This window comes from Macaca nemestrina, chromosome 2 (genome assembly GCF_043159975.1).
Source record: "Macaca nemestrina isolate mMacNem1 chromosome 2, mMacNem.hap1, whole genome shotgun sequence".
NCBI lineage: Eukaryota > Metazoa > Chordata > Mammalia > Primates > Cercopithecidae > Macaca > Macaca nemestrina.
The window spans coordinates 58700395-58724698 of NC_092126.1; the positions used below are offsets into that span (position 1 = coordinate 58700395).

The window sequence follows — 24304 nt, forward strand, 5'->3', positions numbered from 1 at the left end:
TAAGAGTAAAAAGTGGGATAAATAGGTAATTACAGAATAAGATTGTAGAATGAAATTCAACTATATTGATAACTCATTAAAAGGACTAATATCCCTAGTTAAAACATAGAGTGTCAAACTAGATTGAAAACTAAAATCTGTTTAGTATAGAATAGTAGATATGAAAAGTATAGTCTGTTCATAACAGGCATTACTAATACCTAGGGATAGGAGGAGTGAAAATTAAAGAATGGAAAAACATATACCAGGTAAATAAAGAAATGGGTAGAGCTATATTAATTTCAAACAGAACTGACTTTATGGCAAAAAGCATTAGAGATAATATTTGACTCAGATAAGGTGCATCACTTGCTGGTGACAGGGTACTAAAGCCTAAATGTATGTAAACATAATCTGCATTTCTTATCCTAAGACTTCTTCATAGTCCTAGCCCTCAGCTGTGAATTTCTGGCATAGTGCATAGCACACACAACTCAAGGAGATACCAAATACAATCCACTGCTAAAAACCAGTAAAATACATAAGATAGTAGTAGATAATAAAAGAGTGAATACCTTATTTCTTAAAACTGAAAAAATGCCTCTTTGGTTTTTCTCAGCCACATACCCTATTACAGAGAGTCAAAGCCTGCACAACAGAAGAGGATCAGGAGAAGCTGATGCAAATTACCAGTCTGCATTCACTGAATGCCTTCTTGCTGCCAATTAAAACTGTAGGTGTGCAGGTGAGTTGTGTGAATTCATTCATCAGTGATACACTTTTTTTTTTTTTTCTTGAGACGGCCAGGCTGGAGTGCAGTAGCATGATCTCAGCTCATTGCAACCTCCGCCTCCTGGGTTCTAGCACTCTTTCTACTAATACTGAAATAAGGATTACTTAGAAAAATGAAATATGTAAGTATATATACCAAGTTTAGAGAAATAAGAAGGTAATTTTTTATAGAATGTTTAGGGAGTGAATAGTTACAGGAACTAAATAGTCAGGTTGAGATTTTGTAGTTTTGGAACATCTATGAACTCTAACCAAAGGCAAATATTGAAAGCAGCTCTTTCCTATAGGGTTGGCATGCTTATTTCTGCCATGTAGGGCAGGGATCAAGAGGTCATTTATCCTTCTAGATGTGAAATACACTATGGTTTTAGAAGTCTTTAACTGCAGGAAGGCCTCCAGATGTAAGTTACACCATTTAGGTGTTGTTCTCAGCTTGTGTATTCCCTGTGCTAGGGAACATGTTCTGCTGATGTTTTTTGTGTTTATTCTGCCTTTCTAGTTGTAAAAGAACATGAGAATAATATAGTTCTCAATTATAAAATGCTACTTGCAAAATGACTAATAACATAATTTCAGACAAAACTTACTTTATGGCAAAAAGCATTAGAGATAATATTTGACTCAGATAAGGTGCATCACGTGCTGGTGACAGGGTACTAAAGCCTGAATGTATGTAAATATAATCTGCATTTCTTTTTTTTTTTTTTTTTTTTTTCTTTTCTTTGAGACAGAGTCTAGCTCTGTCGCCCAGGCTGGAGTGCAGTGGCTGGATCTCAGCTCACTGCAAGCTCCGCCTCCCGGGTTCACGGAATTCTCCTGCCTCAGCCTCCCGAGTAGTTGGGACTACAGACGCCTGCCACCTCGCCCGGCTAGATTTTTTTTTGTATTTTTAGTAGAGACGGGGTTTTACCATGTTAGCCAGGATGGTCTTGATCTCCTGACCTCGTGATCCGCCCGTCTCGCCTCCCAAAGTGCTGGGATTACAGGCTTGAGCCACCACGCCCGGCCAATCTGCATTTCTTATCCTAAGACTTCTTCATAGTCCTAGCCCTCAGCTGTGAATTTCTGGCATAGTGCCTAGCACACACAACTCAAGGAGATACCAAATACAATCACCTGCTAAAAACCAGTAAAATACATAAGATAGTATGTTAATTTCTCCTCTTTTTCTGGAGACAGGGTCTTGCCCTGTTTCCCAGGCTGGAGTGCAGTGGTGTGATCATGGTGTACTATAGCCCTGAATTCCTGGGCTCAAGCGACCCTCCTATCTCAGCTTCCCAAGTAGCTGGGACTACAGGCATGCACCATCATGCCTGGCTAATTTTTAAATTTTTTTATGGAGATAGGGTCTCACTGCATTGCTCAGGCTGGCTTTGAAATTCTGGCCTCAAGTGATCCTTCACTTTGTCCTCCCAAAGTGTTAGGATTGGAAGCGTGAGCCACTGTGACCGGTCTTCTTTATATGATCCTTAAATGAGTTTTTGGGGAACAAAAGTGTGGGAGGGTAGGGAAGAGGAAGGTTATTTTATTTCAAGTGTGTGGTTGGGGAAACTAGAAGAGGTGTCAGTAATTCAACTCAAAAATGGTATAAGTGCCAGTTATTGGGTTAATGTGTTTATAATGTGCTCTTACAGTAAAATTATGTGTAGAAAGAAGTTCTACTGTTTGAGATTATTCATCTAAAACCTAATAAGCATTTTTTCTAAATATATGAATCTGTCAGTTTAAATTCCTCTTTGCTCTGAATTCATGCAGTTCTGCTTGTAAATGAAACAAGATAAAAAGTGGTTGTTCCCAGGTGCAGTGGCTCATGCCTGTAATCCCAGCACTTTGGGAGACCGAGTTGAGTGGATCACCTGAGGTCGGGAGTTCAAGACCAACCTGACCAACATGCAGAAACCCCATCTCTACTAAAATTACAAAATAAGCCGGGTGTGGTGGTGCATGCCTGTTATCCCAGCTGCTCGGGAGGCTGAGGCAGGAGAATTGCTTGAACCCAGGAGGCGGAAGTTGCAGTGGGCCAAGATCGTGCCATTGCGCTCCAGCCTGGGCAACATCAGCAAAACTCCGTCTTAAAAAAGAAAAAATTGATTGTTATTTTTAAAGTAAACTAAAATATTTTATTTCATGAAAGTGATAGAGCCAGCTATTTGGGTTAAGGAACTCTTGCCTTCTTTTTAAAGGTAAAATGTTGTAAGCTGCTTATGTTGTTTTAAAATCACTATTGAAATAACCTTACTTGGAGTTATTGATGTTTTCTTTCAGTGGTTTATGGATTATCTCATTCACATACAAATTTATTTTGAAATTTGCAATGATACAGGCAGTATTACCCTAATATATAAAAATAGAATCGTGGACAGGTTATTTAATTCTTAAAAGTTTCTCAGTTTTAAGTAGATTTGTTACAGAGAACTTCCACGTCTGTATGCTAACTCATGCTACACAGGGAGTTGAGTTGAAATAGTTCCCTACTCTTCTTTTTAGAGAAATGTTACAAAAAATAGATATTTGAGGTAATTTGATGAATAAGTGATTTCTTTTTTGAAAATGAAACTTATTCAGGCTCTACTACTATTCCCACCAAAATAAAATTTTCTTTTGTTATTGGATAACTGACTTTCGTCTCTTACCCTTTGAAGCTTAGACCCTTGCAAGCCCAGATAAAAATGATGGTTCATGGTTAGTATAAGAACGCATTTTATTTTCTAAATACCGAAGTAAACCATATTTGTAAAAAATCAAAAATACATTAAAAAAATTCTTTTTATTTCTACTCTCCAGTTAAGTTTGTATGTGTCTTTCCAGAAACACTTTAAAAAGAAAATAGGGGATTTGGGGTACACATTGTCAACTTTTCTTTTAACTGAGCATCATGAACTTACCTTTCTGTGCCTTTCCAAGTAGATTGTTCTTAACTGTTCCCTCATATTCTATGCATACCATCATTTATTTAACTATTCTTCTAACCAGTGGGCATTTAAACTGTTCTCAGTTTTTTATTATATAGGCATCCCATCAGTTATCCATGTATTTATATAGGATCATTTTCTGTGTTAAATGTACATTTTACACTTTTTTTTTTTTTTTTTTTTGAGATGGAGTCTTGCTCTGTTGCCCAGGCTGGAGTGCAGTGGCATGATCTCAGCTCACTGCAACCTCCACCTCCCAGGTTCAAGCGATTCTCCTGTCTAAGCCTCCTGAGTAGCTGGGGTTACAGGCACACGCCGCCATGCCTGGATAATTTTTTGTATTTTAGTAGAGACGGGGTTTCACTATGTTTCCTAGGCTGGTCTTGAATTCCTGAGCTCAGGCAATCCACCCGCCTTGGCCTCCCAAAGTGCTAGGATTACAGGCATGAGCCACCGCGCCCGGCCCATTTTACACTTTTATAGATGCTATCACATTAGCGTTCACATATGTTGAATTTTCGCGTTCTTAGTACCTGCCACTCTGGGCATTAGGTACTTCTCTAATCTGTTACTTTTTAAAATGCTTTTCATAAAAAAAGCAAATTACTTGGATTAAACAGGACACAGGAAAAGAGAATAAATTATAATCAGTTTTATTTACTTATTTTAAAATTAGCTTTTAAGCTGATACTTAAACACATTGATAAGTAAATGTTTATGAATCGTTTTTGTCTTCCACTTAAGAATTCTTTATCCACTCAAAAAACATGGGCAGATGTTGTTTGCCAAATTACAATTTTTCATAATTTTATTTATTTATTTTTGAAATGGGGTCTTACTCTGTTGCCCAGGCTAGAGTACAGTGGTATGATCACTGCTCACTATAGCCTCGACCTCCTTGGGCTCATGTGATCCTCCCACCTCAGCTTCCTGAGTAGCGGGAACTACAGGTACATGCCACCACACTGCCCAGCTAAGTTTTGTATATTTTGTAGAGACAGGGTGTTGCCATGTTGTCCAGGCTGGTCTCAAACTTCTGGGCTCCACTGACCCACCCACCTCGCCCTCCCAAAGTGCTAGAATTATAGGTGTGAGCTTCTGTACCTGGCCTTGTCTGCCAAATTATCCACAGTTAGCAGGTAATGGGAATGTTGAATAAATTCTTTTTTTTTTTTTTTTTTTTTTGAGACAGAGTTTCGCTCTGTCACCCAGCCTGGAGTGCAGTGACGTGATCTCTCAACTCACTGCAACCTCCGCCTCCCAGGATCAAGCGATTATCCTGCCTCAGCCTCCCAAGTGGCTGGGACTACAGGTTCATGCCACCATGCCCAACTAATTTTTATATTTTTAGTAGAGACGGGGTTTCATCATGTTGGCCAGGCTGGTCTTGAACTCCTGACCTCAGGTGATCTGCCCACCTCGGCCTCCCAAAGTGCTGGGATTACAGGCATTAGCCACTGTGCTCAGCCTAAATTCTTGATATTACCATGATACCTTATGTATGTCTTAACTGATTCAGGTAGGATTTAATATGGGATTTTAATTTGGAATTTATTCATACCATTAAAGAAACATCTAGTATATACTTTCATTCAGATTTCAAAAAAACTATTAATAGTGTCACCATGCATAAGATATTTTTCAATGCATCTTTTCTTTTAAAAAAAAACAGCGTTGTCAAGTTAAACCGAGTTTAAGTTTAAAGTCAAGTTAAACTTTTGACTGTTAAAAATTACTGATTATCTTTTTATTTTCAGGGTGACTGTCGTTCCTACAGTTACGTGTGTGGAATCTCCAGTAAAGATGAACCTGACTGGGAATCACTTATTTTTCTGGCTAGGCTTATACCTCGCATGTGTCACAACGTTAACAGGTGTGTTTCACAGGAGCTAGGGTGGGGACATGTGTAATGGAAGGATGTGCTTCTTAAGGGCTTTCCATTAATGAAAGACCAAAAGGCTCAAATGTAGATATAGGTAGGTCATGTAGATAAGAGTAAATGGCTGTGTTTGCAATTCAAATATGCACATAGGTCGCAGTTAAGTAGATATGTAATATTATCTTGTGTTTTGACTCTTTATCACAATGTAATCATCTGTTAAAAATTATTTAAAGGAGAAAGATTTTTTATTTTAGTGTAAAATATTAAAGGCAGCTGTAAAACATTATCTTCTAAATTAGTGGCTTATATTAGCTATTGGTTTTATGGTGACATGTTTTATTCCAGAAGGATTGAAAAAATGTATGTCCAGGTTACAGAATTACAAATAAAGTAACACACACACACACCCACCCACCCACCCCTACAAAACAACCAACCACCCACCCCGCAAACAAAAATGGAGACTTGGTTAATTTAGTAGTAACCCCAAGGAAAAAATCGAAGAAATGGGCATGTGCCAGATAGCATTAACATAGTTACATTTAAATATATAATTTACATTTTAGGTTAATTTTCCTTTAATTTGCATATTAATTTCTTACATTGGATATATCAACAGCTGATTTATAATCTATTTCTAATACTCAATTTCATCATACCATATATAGTTTAAAAATTCACTTATTTTGTACTAGATTGCTAATTAAATTTTCTTATTTCACGGTTATTCTCTCTCTTCAATTTTCTTCATGGGTGTTAGGCAGTTAACAACCAAAAAGAATTACTTGAGATTTCATTTTGCTCAAATTGCTGCAGAAATCAGAAGCTTACCTTTTAATGTTAACCTAGCAGAGTCTGTATAGTTAGAGATAAGGAGTTACAGGGAAGCCGTGTTTTTACCGATGGGAACATGCTCATTCAAAAGCTTACTCAAATGAACTGAAGACCCCCAAATACAGAAGCATCTTTCATATGCTGAAAAATGGAATTATTAATATCTTCAATAATGGGGGCCAGGCATGGTGGATCACTTGAGCTTAGGAGTTTGAGAACAGCCTGGACAACATGGTGAAACTCCATCTCTACAAAAAATACAAAAATTAGCCAGACATGGTGGTGTGTGCCTGTAGTCCCAGCTACTTGAGAGTCTGAGGTGGGAGGATCGCGTGAGCCTGGGAGGTTGCCTTGAGCCAAAATCGTGCCACTGCAATCCAGCCTGGGCAGCAGAGTGAAACCCTTTCTCAAAAACAAAACAAAACAAAAAAACTTCAATAATTGATAAATTTTTAATTGCCTATTTTGAGTGGACATAATTGTCTTGGTTAGAACAGTGGCTCATAATTTGCCTATCACAGAGAAAATTTCCCTAAATTGAACTGCACACTTTTACTGTATAATTAGTGTATTTCTTCATTCACAGCATTCTTACAGTTTTATCTCCTTTTTCTTTTGCCGAAGGGCACACATCCTTATTTAAACTTTATGTTTATATTCCAGTTTCTCTCTCTTTTCCCTATTTGTCTCTTCTTCCTTCCTCCCTTCTCAAAAAAGAAAAAAATAAAAAGCCTAACAATCAGCAAACAAAAAACTAGATTTTCCCAGCAAGCTCTTAAAAGAATCTTGGTGAACTTGGCCGGGCACGGTGGCTCACGCCTGTGATCCCAGCACTTTGGGAGGGCGAGGCAGGAGGATCACCAGGTCAGGAAATCGAGACCATCCTGACTAACACAGCGAAACCCCGTCTCTACTAAAAATAAAAAAAAATTAGCTGGGCGTGGTGGCGGGCACCTGTAGTCCCAGCTACTCGGGAGGCTGAGGCAGGAGAATGGCGTGAACCCAGGAGGCAGAGCTTGCAGTGAGCCGAGATCACACCACTGCACTCCAGCCTGGGCGACAGAGCGAGACTCCGTCTCAAAAAAAAGAGATCTTGGTGAACTTTAGATTTCTTTGCCGGGGTCTTTTTGGGGAATTGGAGTTTTAAAATATTCTTCGATGTTTGCCAGTTTTTTTCCTAATTTGGATGAGGGAATCTTTGTACAGGAAGGGACTGTTCCAGTTTTACTGTCATATATAGTGTGGGTAAATACCTGTGCCAGTACACTCTAGTGATTTTGTATGTAAGAAGTGAGAAGGTTTAAAAAGCAGGTTCATGGTATTCTCTTAACTTTTTCCTCTAAAGATCTTTTATGAGCTTTAGGAACTATATTGTTTAGAAAAAGTATAACTTACTGTCTATGCATGGGATAAAAAGCTTGCTTCTGTTGTAGTATGTTTGGAAGGAGACAATAAAGTCGGTGGTGGTGTCAGTGGTTTTGTGCTAATATGGTTTTCTTTTGTGTATTTTACCTAAGTACATATTAAGAAAAAAAGAAAAAACACTGAACTTTACCATGATAGTTGCCAGGGAGTTTTATTTTCTTTGCTAAAATCATGACTGATGAAAAGTGACAATTGTCTACTGGCTGGAGTAGGGAGAACTAGCTAAGTGGCACTCATATCTCTACCCTGATTCCCTCTTGTTTTCTGGGTGAAGATTGTGAAACAGATCCCTTCAAACCAATGGCCAGCTACACACTTCAAGTTGTTAAAATTGTCTGATTCTGATTTCCTCAAGTTATGTTCCAAACTGTACTCTCATTGACTGTCATTAACATGAAGATATTTGTGGTATATCTTCATGTCTTTCAAACAGACATTTATATAAAACAGTAATGAATTTTTTTTTTTTTTGGAAGGAAGTAGTAGGATACTAAGTCCTATTTCAATGGCCCTTTTAATGAAGTGCAAATGAGAATCTCTCTAGGATCATTGTTTCTCAAGTAGATAAAAAAAGATGAGTTTACTAATTTTGGGAAATTCACTATAGTTTCCTCTTGGAGATTTCCAGTGCATGTTAGCATAGTATATTAATAGTTTCTGAAGTCTTGTCATAAAGGCACCTATTTTTAAATTTTAACTATGTGTATTTGTTTCCTAGGACCACCCATAACAAATTACCAGAAACTGGGAGGCTTAAAACAACAGACATTTATTCTCTCACAGTTTAGGAGGCCAGAAGTCTGAATTCAGTGTTGGCGAGGTCATATTCTCTCTGAAGACTCTAGTGGAGGATCCTTCCTCGCTTCTTCCTACTATTGGATGGTTGCTAACAATGCTTGGCTTGTGGCAGCATAATCCAGTCAGTCTTTGTGTTCACATGATCCTCATTCCCCTATGTGTGTCTGTGTATCCAAATTTTCCGGTACTTGAAAGGATACCAGTCATTGGATTAGAGCCTATCCTAATCCAGTATTACTTCATTTTAACTTGATTACATTTGCAGAGACCCTTTTTCTCCCCAGAGATTCTGGGTGGACATGAAGTTTTGGGGATACTCTTTGACCCAGTACGTTAAGTGAAAAGAGAGTCGTAATAATCACTTATATCTTTGCACATTCTGAGATACAGAATGTTCCAGAGAACACACTTTGAGGAAAGCACATAGAACACAGACCTTCCTATAATCTTACATGTTGTCCTATCCATTTGAGGAGATGAAGTGGGCAGGAGAAGGGCCTAAAACTAAGTGGGAAATGGAAAGAATGTTACTGTTCTAAGTGCCTTGCTTCTCATACTGAAATGTAATTTCTACATTTAAAATGTAATTGCTCTATTATTTTTACCTCTTTGTTTCCAGAGTTGTTTATATATTTGGCCCACCAGTTAAAGAACCTCCTACAGATGTTACTCCCACTTTCTTGACAACAGGGGTGCTCAGTACTTTACGCCAAGCAGATTTTGAGGCCCATAACATTCTCAGGGAGTCTGGTAAGTTGCTCATGTTTTTGATCACTACCCTCTGAAACTAGTTTTTGGAAGCTTGACATTAAGAGTAGGAGGATGTAGCTTTTGCTTTTTAGATGCTTTTGTTTTTATTATTTAAATCTTTGAATGTTCTATGATGTTGCTTTTTTTTTTTTTTGAGACAGAGTCTGTCTTGCTGTGTCACCTAGGCTGAAGTGCAGTGGCACAATCTTGGTTCACTTCAGCCTCCGCCTCCTGTTACAAGTGATTCTCCTGCCTCAGTCTCCTGAGTAACTGGGATTACAGGCGCCCGCTACCACACCTGGCTATTTTTTTGCAGTTTTAGTAGAGATGGGGTTTTGCCGTTTTGGCCAGGCTGATCTCGAACTCCTGACCTCAGGTGATAAGGTCAGGAGTCAGGTGAGGCCAGCCTTGGCCTCCCAGAGTGTTGGGATTACAGGTGTGAGCCACCGCACCTAGCCTATAATGTTGCTTCTAAATAAAATATATTCACCTTTGTGGCAATTTGTGGGTATGCACAGAGCAGCAGAAAATTTGAATTTCCAGACTTAGATGTTCCCAGCTGAGTTTGAACAAGGTGACACTGTGCCTTCTTGTTCCAGCGCTCATAATGTGAACAAGTCTTTTTCATGGTCTCCTTGATGAAATATCTTTTGCATTTTTATGCTTTTTGTTAGTGATTTTGCTGTTTAAAATGGATCTCAAGTATAGTGTTGAAGTGCTGTCTGGGTTCCTAAGCACAGGAATGCTGTGATGTACCTTACAGAGAAAATCTGTGTGTTAGATAAACTTCATTCAGGCATGAGTTAAAGAGCTGTTGATTTTGAGTTCAGTATGAATGAATCTATAATAAATATTAAATACAGTGTCTTAAATCAGAAACATACATAAAACAAGGTTATATATTAATCAGTTGATGAAAATATTGCAACCAGAGGCTTGCAGGGACCTAACCCTCCATATCCCCTGGGAGAAATGGTTCAATATTCACTAATTCATTGTTTGCAGTGTAGAATATAACTATACTGCAAATTATAATAGAGAATAATGAGAATGGACTCTTTCTATAGCACATCAGTGAAACATCACTGATGTGATCAAATTCTGTTTTTTGCATTTGTGGTTGAGTCCAATTAAAATGCTCTGCGAGTAGCTAGAATCAATGCATGATGACAGTCTTAACTATACTGTGTGTGTATATGTGATTTCAGATATTGTCTGGGAGGATTTAATTGAACTGAGAGTGCTTTTCTATGGTGCGGTGATTGGTTCTACATGTACCTTTCTCTAGGGTATGCTGGGAAAATCAGCCAGATGCCGGTGATTTTGACACCATTACATTTTGATCGGGACCCACTTCAAAAGCAGCCTTCATGCCAGAGATCTGTGGTTATTCGAACCTTTATTACTAGTGACTTCATGACTGGTATACCTGCAACACCTGGCAATGAGATCCCTGTAGAGGTAATTTATATATTTTTTTCTAATGCATGTTCTCAGTGCCTCTTACATTTTATAATACAGTGAATGGAATAGGCTGTGCCAGTGCTGTATTTCTGATGTTGGTTTTCTGTTCATAAGATAGGCCTTTTTTTTTTTTTTTTTTTTTAATTTTCACATATTTGATTAATACACTGGGGCAGAAAAAGGCCTTAAGTTATAAATGCTCTCCAAATGTCTGATTACTATATAAACAGTAATCAGTTATAATAATTTTATCTAATCCTGCCAGTTTCTACTTTACAAATAGTATTCCCCAAATAAAGAAGAAAACTCTAGGAGTGAAGAAGAGTTTGTTAGAAATAAGGATGCAATTTGATAGCTTTATGGCCAGACACCCAAGAATTGCCTAAATATTCTCCCTACTACCAATTCCAACTCAATTTTTGATCCTTCTTTGTTTTCACCAGAACATTCCAAAGGAGCTACTTGCATAATAGCAAGTGAAAATCAAAGTGAGACTCTGTCTCACAGTTGGGCCGCTGCCTCCAGTGCGCTAACACGAGGCTGTGGTTGTAGCTAGGTAGATGGGTTGGGGAATGTGGCTTAGTTAGTTTTCTCTTAGACTCAAATTTGCCAAATTTGACAAGTGAGCAGGCTATCCTCTCTTCCTGTATACTTGATAATGATTAATGGCCCTTAGAGTTGTATGTTTAAGCTGCAGATAATTTGCAGAGCATTGGCTGAAACACATAAAATCACATGCCTGGATGCCACAGCAATGTCAAATCACTGTATGTTCTTAAGCATTTGTTGTGGCTCAGTCACAAACACAAATTGCAGACTAGCACCTGTTTGTGGATCACACTTTGAGTAGTACTGAGTTTAAGTCACTAATATTTTAAACCTTAATAACTTAAACCTATCCCTGCAGAGGGGAATAGGTTCATTCTATAAGATTAATCGGAAACCATCCCATATACGTGGAGGACAATAGTGAAAATAGTCAACTTTTAATTTTAAATTAGAAATGTAAGCCCTCTAGGACTGTTGGACATGCAGTGGATGCTGACTTTTCTCTGTAATTTTTTTTAATAGGTGGTATTAAAGATGGTCACTGAGATTAAGAAGATTCCTGGTATTTCTCGAATTATGTATGACTTAACATCAAAGCCCCCAGGAACTACTGAGTGGGAGTAATAAACTTCTTGTTCTATTAAAGTACCGTGTGCAGTTTAAATTGATTAGAAATCATTCCCATTATTGACATGCAGTACTGTGAAAAGAGTTACTGGAGCAGCTACATCACATCTGAGTTCTCCACAGCAAAAATCTGCGGCTTAAGAGCTGAGTTGGGGATAACCAAAAGGGACTGAAGAATTTGTACGGGTAAATAATCAAGGCACCATTGCCTACACTCAGACAGATTGATACTGCTTTTGCCTTTGCCTCACTTACTCTTTATGTATAAATTCACTGTTGCTATTGATGTCTCTGTGAAGATGTATGAAGGTGGGTGAGTTTGGGGGTAGTTACGGGCTTCTGTCTCTTTGCCAGTTTCTAAGAACTGTTAGAAACACCCATTATTTACCAGTGTTACGTACTATGTATATATACCTTTTGGAGAATCAGTTTTCTTGTAAGTAATCTTACTTCTCCAAAGGGTGAAAAAGAGATGAACATATCAGATAAAGGCATAGGTGGGCTATTCCAGCCACTTTTGAAGGACACTGAGGGTATAAAATATAAGCTACCATAAAATGGAAAAGCACCAGGAATTTATTGATGTACTTTTGAATTTTATTTCACAGCCTTGGGAGGAAGAAACTGTGAATGGTCTCAGATGTCTGAATGATCTTAAAATGTTTTCAAACCATGTTCCACATAGATGCCATGTTATTCAATGTCAGCTTGTTCATTAGTAAGGAGCTTTATCCTCCTAGCCTTATATTACCAGCCCCCCACAGCCTTGCATAGAATGTTTCTGTTATCTCCCTAGAAGAAACTGGCTCAGTGACATTTCTGGTGTAGTGCAGATAGAGGTCAAGAGGAGCATTTTGATCTCTTCTTTTGCTGGTCCGAGAAACAGCTCTGAGATTACAGAAGCCATGATGCATACCTACAGCTTACAAATGGGAGAGCAAAAATGTTTATATCTTCTAGTAAACAGTTGTAAAATGACCTCTTAGATCTAATCTATAGACATATTATTCGTTGCTCAGACATCTGTGAACAGTCTTGATCCATGCAAGATGTTTGCCAAACTTTGTAATCCTTTCTACTAGCTATAAGAGAGAATTTAAGAACTGGTGCAGGACTTGTTGCCATCGCCACCAGTTTCTAACAGATCTTTTATAACATTCACATAAGTACTGTAGGCAGTAGTAGACTTAAACTCTCCGTTTCTCTCAGTATTTTAGCTAAGAATGTTACCATATTTTTCTCTTACCAATTCCATCTCAGGTTGCTGCTGCTTTTCTAGTTTAAAAGGTCAGATCTATTAATCAGGTGTGAAATTTTATTTGGGATTCCGTGTTAGATAAACAACAAATGATGCATGGCAAGAAGTCGTCTTTTTATTCTGGCTGGTCCAGAGAACAAGAAAACCGCTGCTGGACCAGCAAGGGAAGAGTTTCTGTCTGTCTTAACAGAAATCTGTGCCCAAGACAAAGGGGTACTTGACTCCTACAAAACTTAAAGGGTACATTCTCTATCCTGATGAGGAGGTACTCATTATGGCCTTCTGGAAAGAGGCTATGTTAGTGATCTGGTTTAGATTTAGAGTCATGTTATTTGAGAGCTAGAATAGACAGCCTATAAAATGCTTACCAACATGTGTCAGTACACGTTTATGTTTATATGGAAAAAAAAATTCTAGCCACGGTGTCTTACTATTTTGTGTTGAAGCAAACAATAGGAATTGGGAAAATAGATAGTAAGAATGTGTGTTCCCTAAGTATGTTATATGGAACACTGCTCCACTGAGAAGGTCCATGTAAAAAGGATTAGGTGGTCATATAAGTTTGGGGAGAATAAGCTCAGTTGTCCTTTCCTGGAGATTCATGGTATACAATATTCAAAGCTCTGAGAAATTCTGAAGTTAAAAACAATTGCTAAATTCTGCTTAATTTAGTGTTTTCCTGATACTTGTTTTTTGAACACCTTTTATATAATCCCTCCTAATATATAAATACAATATTGGAAAAATTGTTTATCCAAAACACGTCTTCACATGACATAGTTTCTTAAAAATCTAAATTTTCTGGAACTCAGAAATTTCCTAATATTTAGCACACTGTCTTCTTTTGCACAGCACTTTTTGCTTTGTGTCATATAGCATTACTCTGTACCTTCACAGTATTTCATCTGAGCCACTGAGGAAAGTTAAAGGTTGCACTTCCATTTTACAGTTAAGAAAATAAACTCATCTTAGGCATGGTTCCCTAATGAATTTCAGAATTAAATTTCAGGTTTCCTTAGTCTAGATTGTCCTTTCCGTACGTGTATTCTGACACCTAAAATTATGTAAACTTATGAGATGCTTATTTTCAACTAAGACTAGAATGGTGGCTACCAGGCTAATAACATTCATCATTGGTTATGCTGGGTATATCATGACTTTATTCCCATTGCTTACCATCTACCTGGGACACATCTCTCTTTAATTAAATATATTCTTTTTCTTTGTACCTTTTAGGTAGACAGAACAATGCAGATCATTGAAAGCATTATTTATTCCTAAGATAAGCAGGCACAGAATCATTTTTAAGAACCAAATACCCAGTCCTGCCTAAAGGCCCCATCTATGATCATCAGCTCTGTTAGAAATAACAGCCTGGCATAATTCCTAAATGCAGGTCTGTAGATGTATCCAGGAGATAGGGTTACACTGTTTTCCAACCTTTTTTAAATCCCTTAATCTTGAGGTAAACTGCATGCATTTAGTCAAACATCATAAAAGTTTGTGTCCTCACTGTTTGGGCTTAACCTCCTGATAGCCTATTTTGCTGAATAACTTGATCCTAACCTGTAGAGGTAAGAGCGTTCAAATTAGGAAGGCAGGACTATCCATCTTTAGTGCTTTGCTCTGCCATTAAACAACACTGTGAACTTGGTCAAGTCATTTTTGTTGTTTATCTGTGACATGAGATAACTATATTAAATTTTCAACATCAAATCCAGCCATCAATTTGTATTTTATAAACAAGAAAAAGCAAAGCAGGAGACAGAATGGAGAAGCTGGATAGTGTTGGTTTTTTTTTTTTTTTTTTTTTAAGTTCTTTTATTGTCAGATATGACACAAAGGGAAACATCAAAATGCACTGTAAAGTTAAATCCTAGTTACCTTTTTTTTGAAGCTGTTGGCAAGGTTTGACCACTTGAGGAATCTTCTGCTGTGAGATAACACTTGAAAAACACCCATCAAAGTTTCCTGGTAGGAATCTCTCTTTACTGCGTGTTTTTTTGAAAAGCTGACAGAGAATATGCTTTGGCTTTGACACTAATGAAGTCACCCATCATCAGTTATATACAGCTAATTGTTGGGAGCTAGAGCTAGAATCCAAGCTTTCTGATTCTCTGCATGGAAGAGGTAATGCTCTAGGGCCCTTCAAGGCAAATCTTAAAAAGGAAGTTCTTAGTGTGTAATTGACCATCAGGGATAAATGGGCTTCGAAAGTGTTAATTGTCTCTTTACTTACAGTGAGTTTCTAGAGATAGCCGTGTCTTTCAGAAATTCTCTGACATCCTCTTGCCCAATGTTAAAACCACTTTTCCACACTACTCCCCTCCAGAAATCTTACTCATATGTGGCGAGGGCACGCCTTAGCTATCACCCCAATGGATGCTGCTTTCATTGACCCAAATCCAGAATGTAATGGGGAACTGAATACAAGTTGGATGTCTCCACCCTTGGAAAGCACATCTTTTGTTCTTACTGAAGTAGTTTAACAACACCAGATGATGGAGGGATCACGATATCTTTTTAATCACTGAAGGACTTTGACAGCAGTAATGATGGCATTGTTGACTCTTAAATTTCTGAACGTTTCACTTAATGGCAAGTGAAGAGATACGGAATCCCCCAAAGAGTATGAAGATGCTAACTTGCAACCCTATTTTTATGTACTGAAGAGGCCTCAGTGTCTCACTGAACTCTTAACCTTTTTGTCAGTGTTCCTCAATACTTCATGCCTATTACATAACCTGGAGTTAAAAATACAATATGCCCAATTAAATAATTGGATAGTTATTTAATCAGACACCATGGTCTGATGTCCAATTAAATACAATTAGAATCTGGAGGTAGAACTCAAGCATTTACAGTTTTAAATCTCCCAGCCAGAATGAATTCTTACTGAGGGCCATATCTAGCCTATCTTCATCAAACTTACAGGTGAATCTTTGTCAAACCTATAGGAGAGAAATGCAGGCCATAGAGACAGTCGTGCTGAAGGTCTTAGAGCTAAATTAGTTCATATCCAGGAACCAGATTCTGGAACTGATTATACCTTTATTATGTTGTATGTCAGACACTCCCAGGACCTGTTTGGTAATAATTAGGACAGCTGACATACTTGTTGCTAATTTCGAGATCTGGGCAACAACTGTGTAGGCTGTTCTTTCAACATCGTTCTTCCTACTTCTTTACTTTTCCTTCAGAGAGGAGAAAGCCACCCCTGTGCTGTAGCCACTGCTCCAGTTCTGACTCTAGCTAGGTCATGAAACAGACTGAGCTATTACTGCACCAACACATAAATCCTCCTGCCATTTGGGTATTATTCTTTAGAGAACTAGAGATTACCTACCTGCAACCTAAGTTTCCTGAGTTAGAATCATTTGAGCAGCACCATCTAATTAACTCATTAACATATTTGTAGCCAGGCATGGTGGCGCATGCCTGTAATCCCAGCACTTTGGGAGGCTGAGGCGGGCGGATCTCTTGAGGTCAGGAGTTCGAGACCAGTGTGGCCAACATGGTGAAACCCCATCTCTACTAAAAATGTAAAAATTAGCAGGGCCTGGTGGCGCGCGCATGTAATCCCAGCTATTCGGAAGGCTGAGGTGTGAGAGTCACTTAAACCCAGGAGATGGAGGTTGCAGTGAGCAGAGATTGCACCACTGCACTCCAACCTGGGTGATGAGTGAGATGCCGTCTCAAAACAAAAACAACATATTTGTTCACTTTTGAACCCTGTGGTGTCTTTTAACTTTGTTACGGGCCCTTGGTTAGCAAAATTTTGAGTTTAGGAAATTTGGCTATTTCTTGGGTATATTAAGTACAACTCCAAAATCCTCTTGAGTTGTCTGGGAAGCCTAAACCTTGAGCAGTATCCAAGTGGAGTATATATCTTCAAGAATACAGATTTTTAAGGTAAGTAGTTTTCTGTCTTTGCATCTCCTAAGACCATTGTTACAACCTTGATATTAAAGAAGTGAATGTAAACCTCCTTTTGAACATATTTTTTATAAAGAAATATTTTGTTAATTGGAGTAAGTAGTATTAATTGTTATGAAATCACTATGTAATTGTTAATTGTAAACTGCAATGTCTATTTTGTGTTGTAACAATGTTGCCATAAAATAGCTTTGCTAAATGTGAAATGACTTTAATCCCTTTGTCTTCAGTATACTTCATAAAGGAGGAAATGATGATTTTCACACTTTGTCATGAAGCTTCCATGTTTATGAGAAAGTCCAAGAAGTGAGAGCCAAGAGGACAGACATTATCAGAATATGGGACATAAGAAATTGCGTATAGTGTCAGGGGTTTCTATATAACAACTTTACTCTATTTCTTTTACATACATAGGAGGCATTAGCATTTTGCTCAGTGTTAACAGGGAACATAATAGATACAAAACATTGGATAGCTTTTTATTTAAATGATGAGCTAAAGGTGTGCGTATACACATGCACTTATAAAATTAAAGTCATATATATGTATATACATAGACGTGACTTATTGCATATTCATTTACATTTGACCAAATCTTTTGTCAGTTTCTCAAGAACAATTTAACCTTTGTTTAATACATAAGGTCCTTTTAATTATTTGAAACTATGTTATCAGAGTTGATTAAACCCATCAAAGTAAATGTACTAGTGAATCATCAATATGAAGATCAGAAGAAATAATAATGTTGAGAAATTGAATTCCATAGTTACTTTCAGGCAGTCATATTTCCGTGGTCTGTTTCCCTTCAAGTCAGTGCCCTTGCCTGGCCTTCTGCTATCTGATAAGACTGTATTTGAGACAACTATATTTTGAAAATTTTTTTTACTGTTTTAGCATAATTCATAACAAAAGTATTAGGTTTTTAATCTTGAACTCCTGTATTTCAAAACTGACATTCTGCCTCTTAATACTCCTTTTATCAAAAGCTATATAAACACCACACAGCTGTTTTTGTTTTTGCTTTTTGTTTTTTCAGTAGATTGTTAGTGAGTTATTCTAATTAATGTATATAGATTCTAAGAAAAGCAGCTAGGAATCTTATGTTAACTTCACTGTTTTCAAGTAGTGTGTCAAATTCTAATCATTAAATGCTTTTTTAATATTTCAGAATGCCATTCCATGTGTATATATTACTGTTCTTTTAGACAATATGAAACCTGCCAAAACATTCTTTTTTAAAAAATAACATTATTAGAGAAAACTTTTAAAAATTTCCACTTAATATGGCTACATAAATGGTGTGGAAAACATGAGCCTTTTGTCAAGATGTCTTTAATTGCATTAGGATGATTGATACTCTGAATAAGAAGAAAGTTTCAGTGGACTAAAAATCTAGCTAAGTAAGACAATCTCATCTTTTGATTCTTTTGGAAAACAACTTCTATTTTATTGTGAGTAGTAGTGAGCATATAATAGATTGAACTGCTTATTGTGCTTATTTTGTTTATGGGAGAGTACCAAGAATTCTGTATATCATGACTATTAGGTGTTCAACGACCTTCTTAAAATTACCGTGAAAATAAGCATACACAAAAGTAGAATAATGCAATTAGCATACCCCAATATTCCTATTACTCAGACTCAAGAATTAGAATAACATGATTCGTTAGTGACTGAATTAGCCATATAGCACACAGTTGAGATTTCCAAAAAGTTGGCAATAAGTACCCAGGGATTTTTTGTTTTTTTCAGACAGAGTCTTGCTCTGTTGCCCAGGCTGGAGTGCAGTGGGAGGCTCATTGCAGCCTCCGCCTCCCAGGTGCAAGCAATTCTCCTTCCTCAGTCTCCCAAGTAGCTGGAACTACAGGTGCACACCAGCACTCCCGGCTAATTTTTGTGTTTTTGGTAGAGATGGGGTTTTGCCATGTTGCCAAGCTGGTCTCGAACTCCTGGTCTCAAGTGATCTACCTGTCTTGGCCTCCCAAAGTGCTGGGATTACAGGCAGAAGCCACTGTGCCTGGCCAGTACCCAGAGATTTTTTAAAGAAATGAGATGGTTTGGAGAATTCATGTACTTAATTTAATGGTTATGTGGCTGTCCTGACCTATTTTCTGTTAGATTTTTGCTTAAAGAGAAACTTAAAGATTCATCATTAAATAAAATACATTTTGAATGGCATTGTTTTACTTGTTTTGTCTTTTTCTGGTCAGGCTGCTGGAGTACCTGATGTGAATTTAGTATAGAGGTTCCCAAACTTTCTTCTTTGACAGTTCCCTTAGTAATTTTAGTAGTGTCCCTACGCCAAAATAAGTAACAGTTCCATTTATTAATAGTTACAAAACAACTTAAAAAGTTATGTCCTATCAACATAGCCATTTGAAAAAATATGTGTAAATGAAAAAAATTCATTCTTTCCATCCTTAAAGTTAACTATGAATGGGATATGTGCATCTGTTGAGCACTGTAAAGCTTATCAGATCACTGCCATCCTCATTTTCTGTTTTCACGCTGATTTTTGCAACATACATGTTTTTAATCACGGCCACTGAAAACCCAGCTAGCTGTGCAAACATGACATCATTAAATGGAAGGTAGCATGATGCTGTGTTGAAAATTGACCACAAGCTAATAGTTCACTTTGTGTCTGTGATTTTGTTGCAGTGGCTTTTAGTGCCTTGGTGCACAGTTTGAGAACCATGGTGTCTGATTATTGTGATTTTTTTTTTTCTTTTCTCAATTTTTCTTAACTTTGAAGGATATGTCTTAAAATATATATGTGTCCTTGGCTGGGTGCAGTGGCTCATGCCTGTAGTCTCAGCACTTTGGGAGGCTGAGGCAGGTAGATAGTTTGAGCACAGGAATTCAAGACCAACCTGGGCAACATGTCAAAACCCCGTCTCTACAAAAAAACACAAATGTTAGCCAGGTGTGCACCTCTAGTCCCACCTATGTGGGAGACTGAGGCGGGAGAATTGCTTGAGCCCAGGATGTCAAGGCTGTAGTGGGCTGTGATCATGTCACTGCACTCCAGCCCGGGTGAGAGAACGAGACCTTGTCTCAAAAAATAAAATAAAAAACATATATATAGCTCCTTAATATTGAAAGTGTTGTCTTTCCTGTTTTGACATTTAAGAGTTGGAATATTTTACAAAAATATAGATACTTAAGAATCTTATTGCATCTTCCTGGGGTAGAGGTACAGACATCCCATATATTTCTTAAAGTAGACCCGTATAGAATGTCCCTAGATCCACATTTAAAGCATACTTAAATTCACCTTGGAGCTAGCTTTTTCAGGTAACTGGTATTGCTACAGAGATTTAAAACTATCTCATACCTTTTAGACCATTATTATAGAAGTGAATATTCTAATATACTGGATTTAGAAAAGGCCAGATGTGCTATTTACAGTGTTGTTACAATGTTGGTTTCCCTTTGTAAAGTAAGGGGAAATAGTCACCACATATATTTTTAAATTTTTCCCATTAAGTAAACAATAATGGTCCATCCTTTGGATATGTTTGAGTTTAGAGATGTCGTTCAGTAAGGCAGAGAGGGAATCAGCATTGCTCACATTAGTTTGGAAATAAGTTGAATTTAAAAAGCTTACTAAAGAAGCATAACTATCTTTATATTTTCATCTTTATGTGATTTCTTTACCCTGAATCTCAGAAGAGGACCATTATAGAAAATGTAAAAATTTTATCTCTGAGAAATGGGAATGAGGCATTTTCAGAGTATGAGTGACATAAGAGTAAGATTCCTAGTTGAGTTAGGTGTAATCTTGGGAATCTATTTTATCTAATACTTGTTCCAGTATGTTAGAATATTCACTTGTAACATATTGGTCTAAATCTGTTGGTAAAACATTGGCCTAGAATCCAGTATCTTATTTCTGACTGACTCCATGTAGCCGTGTAACCCTGGGTAAGGCAACAATCTCCTTGGCACCAAATCACTCATATAATGGAGGAATAATACTGCCTCTGTGGGTCAAGTGAAAGAATGTATAAGGAATTGATTTACCAGTACATTAAGTATGAAAATATGTATGAGAAGGTGCTTTATGTATAACATAAGCATAATCTCTTATTTAAAACATAGCAGTGCAGATGAAATGAGTGTTGTAGGATTAATAGTCTTTGTGCTCAATTAGCTGGGACAAATCAGATAAATTTAGACTATGACAGAGTCCCAGATTTTGAAGATGGTGTGGGGTCACTTGCTTTGAACTATATGGGGCTTGTACTTGCCCCATTATATAACAATTTCGTTGTTCATTATGAAATTTATGCCACATGATATTAACCCTAACAGAACAGAACACACTGACTCCTGTCGCTAATCTCCAACCTTGCATGCTATTCTCCATGCTATCATATTTTAATTTACAATTCAAACAGAATCTGCCAAGGAACAGACTGTCTAGAGTTCCGGAAACAAACGAAACAGCATTGCACTTAGGGCTGTAACAGGAAAGGCTGAAGCTATACATAGGGGAAAAATACAAGTGGGTTTCCTATTTGGTGATGTGAAGTGTGAAGCCAAGGGTGCAGGCTAAGTCCTGCCCATGTTCAGCTTCACTTGGGTGTCTAATACTTGGAATTCTACTGTTAGACATTTATTCCTTTGATATAAGCCTTGCTCTTTTCTTGCAGGTCTCTTTTAAAAAGCAGAAACTGCCAGGTGCAGTGGCTCATGCCTGTAATCCTAGCACTCTGGGAGGCTGAGGCGGGTGGATTACCTGAGTTCAGGAGATGGAGAACAGCTGAGCAACATGGTGAAACCCCATCTCTACTAAAAATACAAAAAAATTAGCCGGGCGTGGTGGCGTGCGCCTGTAATCCCAGCTGCTCGGGAAGCTGAGGCACTAGAATTGCTTGAACCTGGGAGGCGGAGGTTGCAGTGAGCTGAGATTGCGCCACAGCACTCCAACCTGGGTGACTGTCTCAAAAAAATAGAAAATAAAAAATAAAAAGCAGAAACTCCTTAAAAAGATCATAGATTTGATCATTAATACCTCACTGTAAATAAGCTTGTTCATTTATTCAATTTTTAAATTTTATGAACCAGGCTCTGAGAGTTCAAACACAAGTAAATCACTGATCTTGAATTGAAAAATGTTTAGTTTAGTTTGGGCTTGGCATAGTGGCTGACATCTGTAATCCCAGCACTTGTAAGGTCGAGACAGAAGGATTGCTTGGGGCCAGGAATTCAAGACCAGCCTGGGCAACATAGTGAGTCCTTTGGTGTCTACAAAAATTAAAATATCCAGGCATGGTTATGTGCACCTGTGGTCCCAGCTACTCGGGAGGCTGAGGTGGAAGGATCACTTAAGCCTGGGAGGTTGAGGCTACAGTAAGCCTGTTCACACCACGGTACTCCAGCCTGGGCAACAGCAAGACCCTGTCTTAAAAAATGAATTAAACTAGGGTGTTCTGAAACACTGAGATATATAGGGGCATGAGAACTAAAAAATTCAGAGTGAGTCTTGAGAGGCCGTGTTGGCACTGTGCAAGGTGAGGTTATGAGTAAGCAGGATAGGGTGGTCAAGTGAGAGCAGAAGAGATACACAAAGGGGCAGGGATGCTGGGAGGAAGGGGATGGTGGTGGGAGAAAGATTTCTTGCCACCAGAAGACATCGTGATAATGTGGGCTTTGTTCCTACCTCTCCTAGGACTGTGACAGTCTTAACTAGTGTTACCTGGTGTGCTTCTCCAGACAGGGAATTACTGCGAAATTGCAGTGCAATTCCCGGATCCACTTGCCCCAGGACTCAGTCCTGTCAGCATTGGAGAGGAGTAGCAAGAGTAGTATTTGTATTTGTCCTTTCTGGGAGGCTCACATGTAATCACTTGGGGCAGCAGAGTACCGGGTGCTGGGCTGGTGGATTCCAATCACGATTCCTGTAATGGGTAGGAACTTGGCATTATTATCCAAAAGAACTAAGCCAGAGAGCAAAGGATCCACAGATACGTTAAATGAGGCTGCAAGTGTTGAAAATGTGGGTGATAGCACTCCAGCCTGGGCGACAGAGCAAGACTCCGTCTCAAAAAAAAAAAGACAATGTGGGTGACAGAAGGAAAAATCTTAGTTCAGTTTTGCAGTTTAGGTTAATCAAACCCATCATCCTGGTTTAATAGTTCAGAAATAAGGTTTACCTGAGTCCTCTTAGCACAAGAGTTAAACACCTCCCAAATCTCCAGCTCCTCCTGTGCACCCCTTCCCCACACCCTCCACCAGCACCTCACTCTAGTGAGGCACAAAACCTTACCTGCTTTATTTCTGATTCCACCTGGAAAGGAGTTTCTATTTTAATTGGTTCCTTTTCTTCATCTTTTAGTAAAAAGCCAGCCTGTCTCCATTTAAAATATTTGCAGCACCAATATCTGGGGGAAAATAAGTGAAGTCAGGTTTTGTGGGTTTTTTTTTTTTTTTTTTTTTTTTGTATTATTCTTCTAGATCCTTATGGTTTCCTAGGAAAAACAAAAATAGGGTATATGAATTGGTGAGGGCAAGCTGTTGAAGCTAACATAGTATGACTTGGTCCAATTATAAGTTGAAAGTGCGTTTTGGTATCTATCCATCTGAAAGCTATTCTAGCCTAATTATGCCCCGTGCCCTCTGTCTTCTTACTGCCTGACTAGCTATTGAACTGCTCCTTTGTCACTGAGAAGGAAAGGCCTGAAAACACAAGCTACAGTTGATTCTTGAACAACATGGGCATGAACTGCGTGAGTTCATGTATACCTGGGTTTTTTTCAACCAAATGTGGATGGAGAAATAGCATTCTCAGGATATGAGACCTGTGGAGGGAGGATTGGCTTTTCATATACCCAAGTTCTGCAGGGCTTACTGGAGGACCTGAGTGTGCGTGGATTTTGGAATATGCGGGAGTCCTGGAACCTTACATACACAAGAGTTGACTATAGTTTTATTTCTTGATAACTTCAGCCCAGACAGTTTCAGTAGGGGAGGAAATATACTATTGGCCTCAAGGTTATTTGACGCTTAGCTCTAGTTCTTTCAGATTTCTGAAAGATGAGAATTGGTAAGGACCCAGGAAAAGTATTTAGTTTTATCCCATAGGGCAACTAA

The 24304-nt window shown here is 38.2% G+C and overlaps 1 protein-coding gene across 3 annotated transcripts in view; it reads left to right on the forward strand.

Moving 5' to 3' along the window:
• Positions 1-12030, forward strand: part of LOC105488600 (guanine monophosphate synthase) — a 73291-nt gene extending 61261 nt beyond the window's left edge. For all 3 annotated transcript variants that reach the window (XM_071091127.1, XM_071091126.1, XM_071091128.1), the window contains exons 12-16: positions 599-724; positions 5441-5556; positions 9242-9372; positions 10661-10833; positions 11908-12030. In XM_071091127.1, coding sequence (XP_070947228.1) covers positions 599-724; positions 5441-5556; positions 9242-9372; positions 10661-10833; positions 11908-12009 — 648 coding nt within the window. In that variant the 3' untranslated portion in view covers positions 12010-12030. The remainder of the gene's footprint in view (positions 1-598; positions 725-5440; positions 5557-9241; positions 9373-10660; positions 10834-11907) is intronic.
• The last annotated feature ends 12274 nt before the right edge of the window (positions 12031-24304 follow it).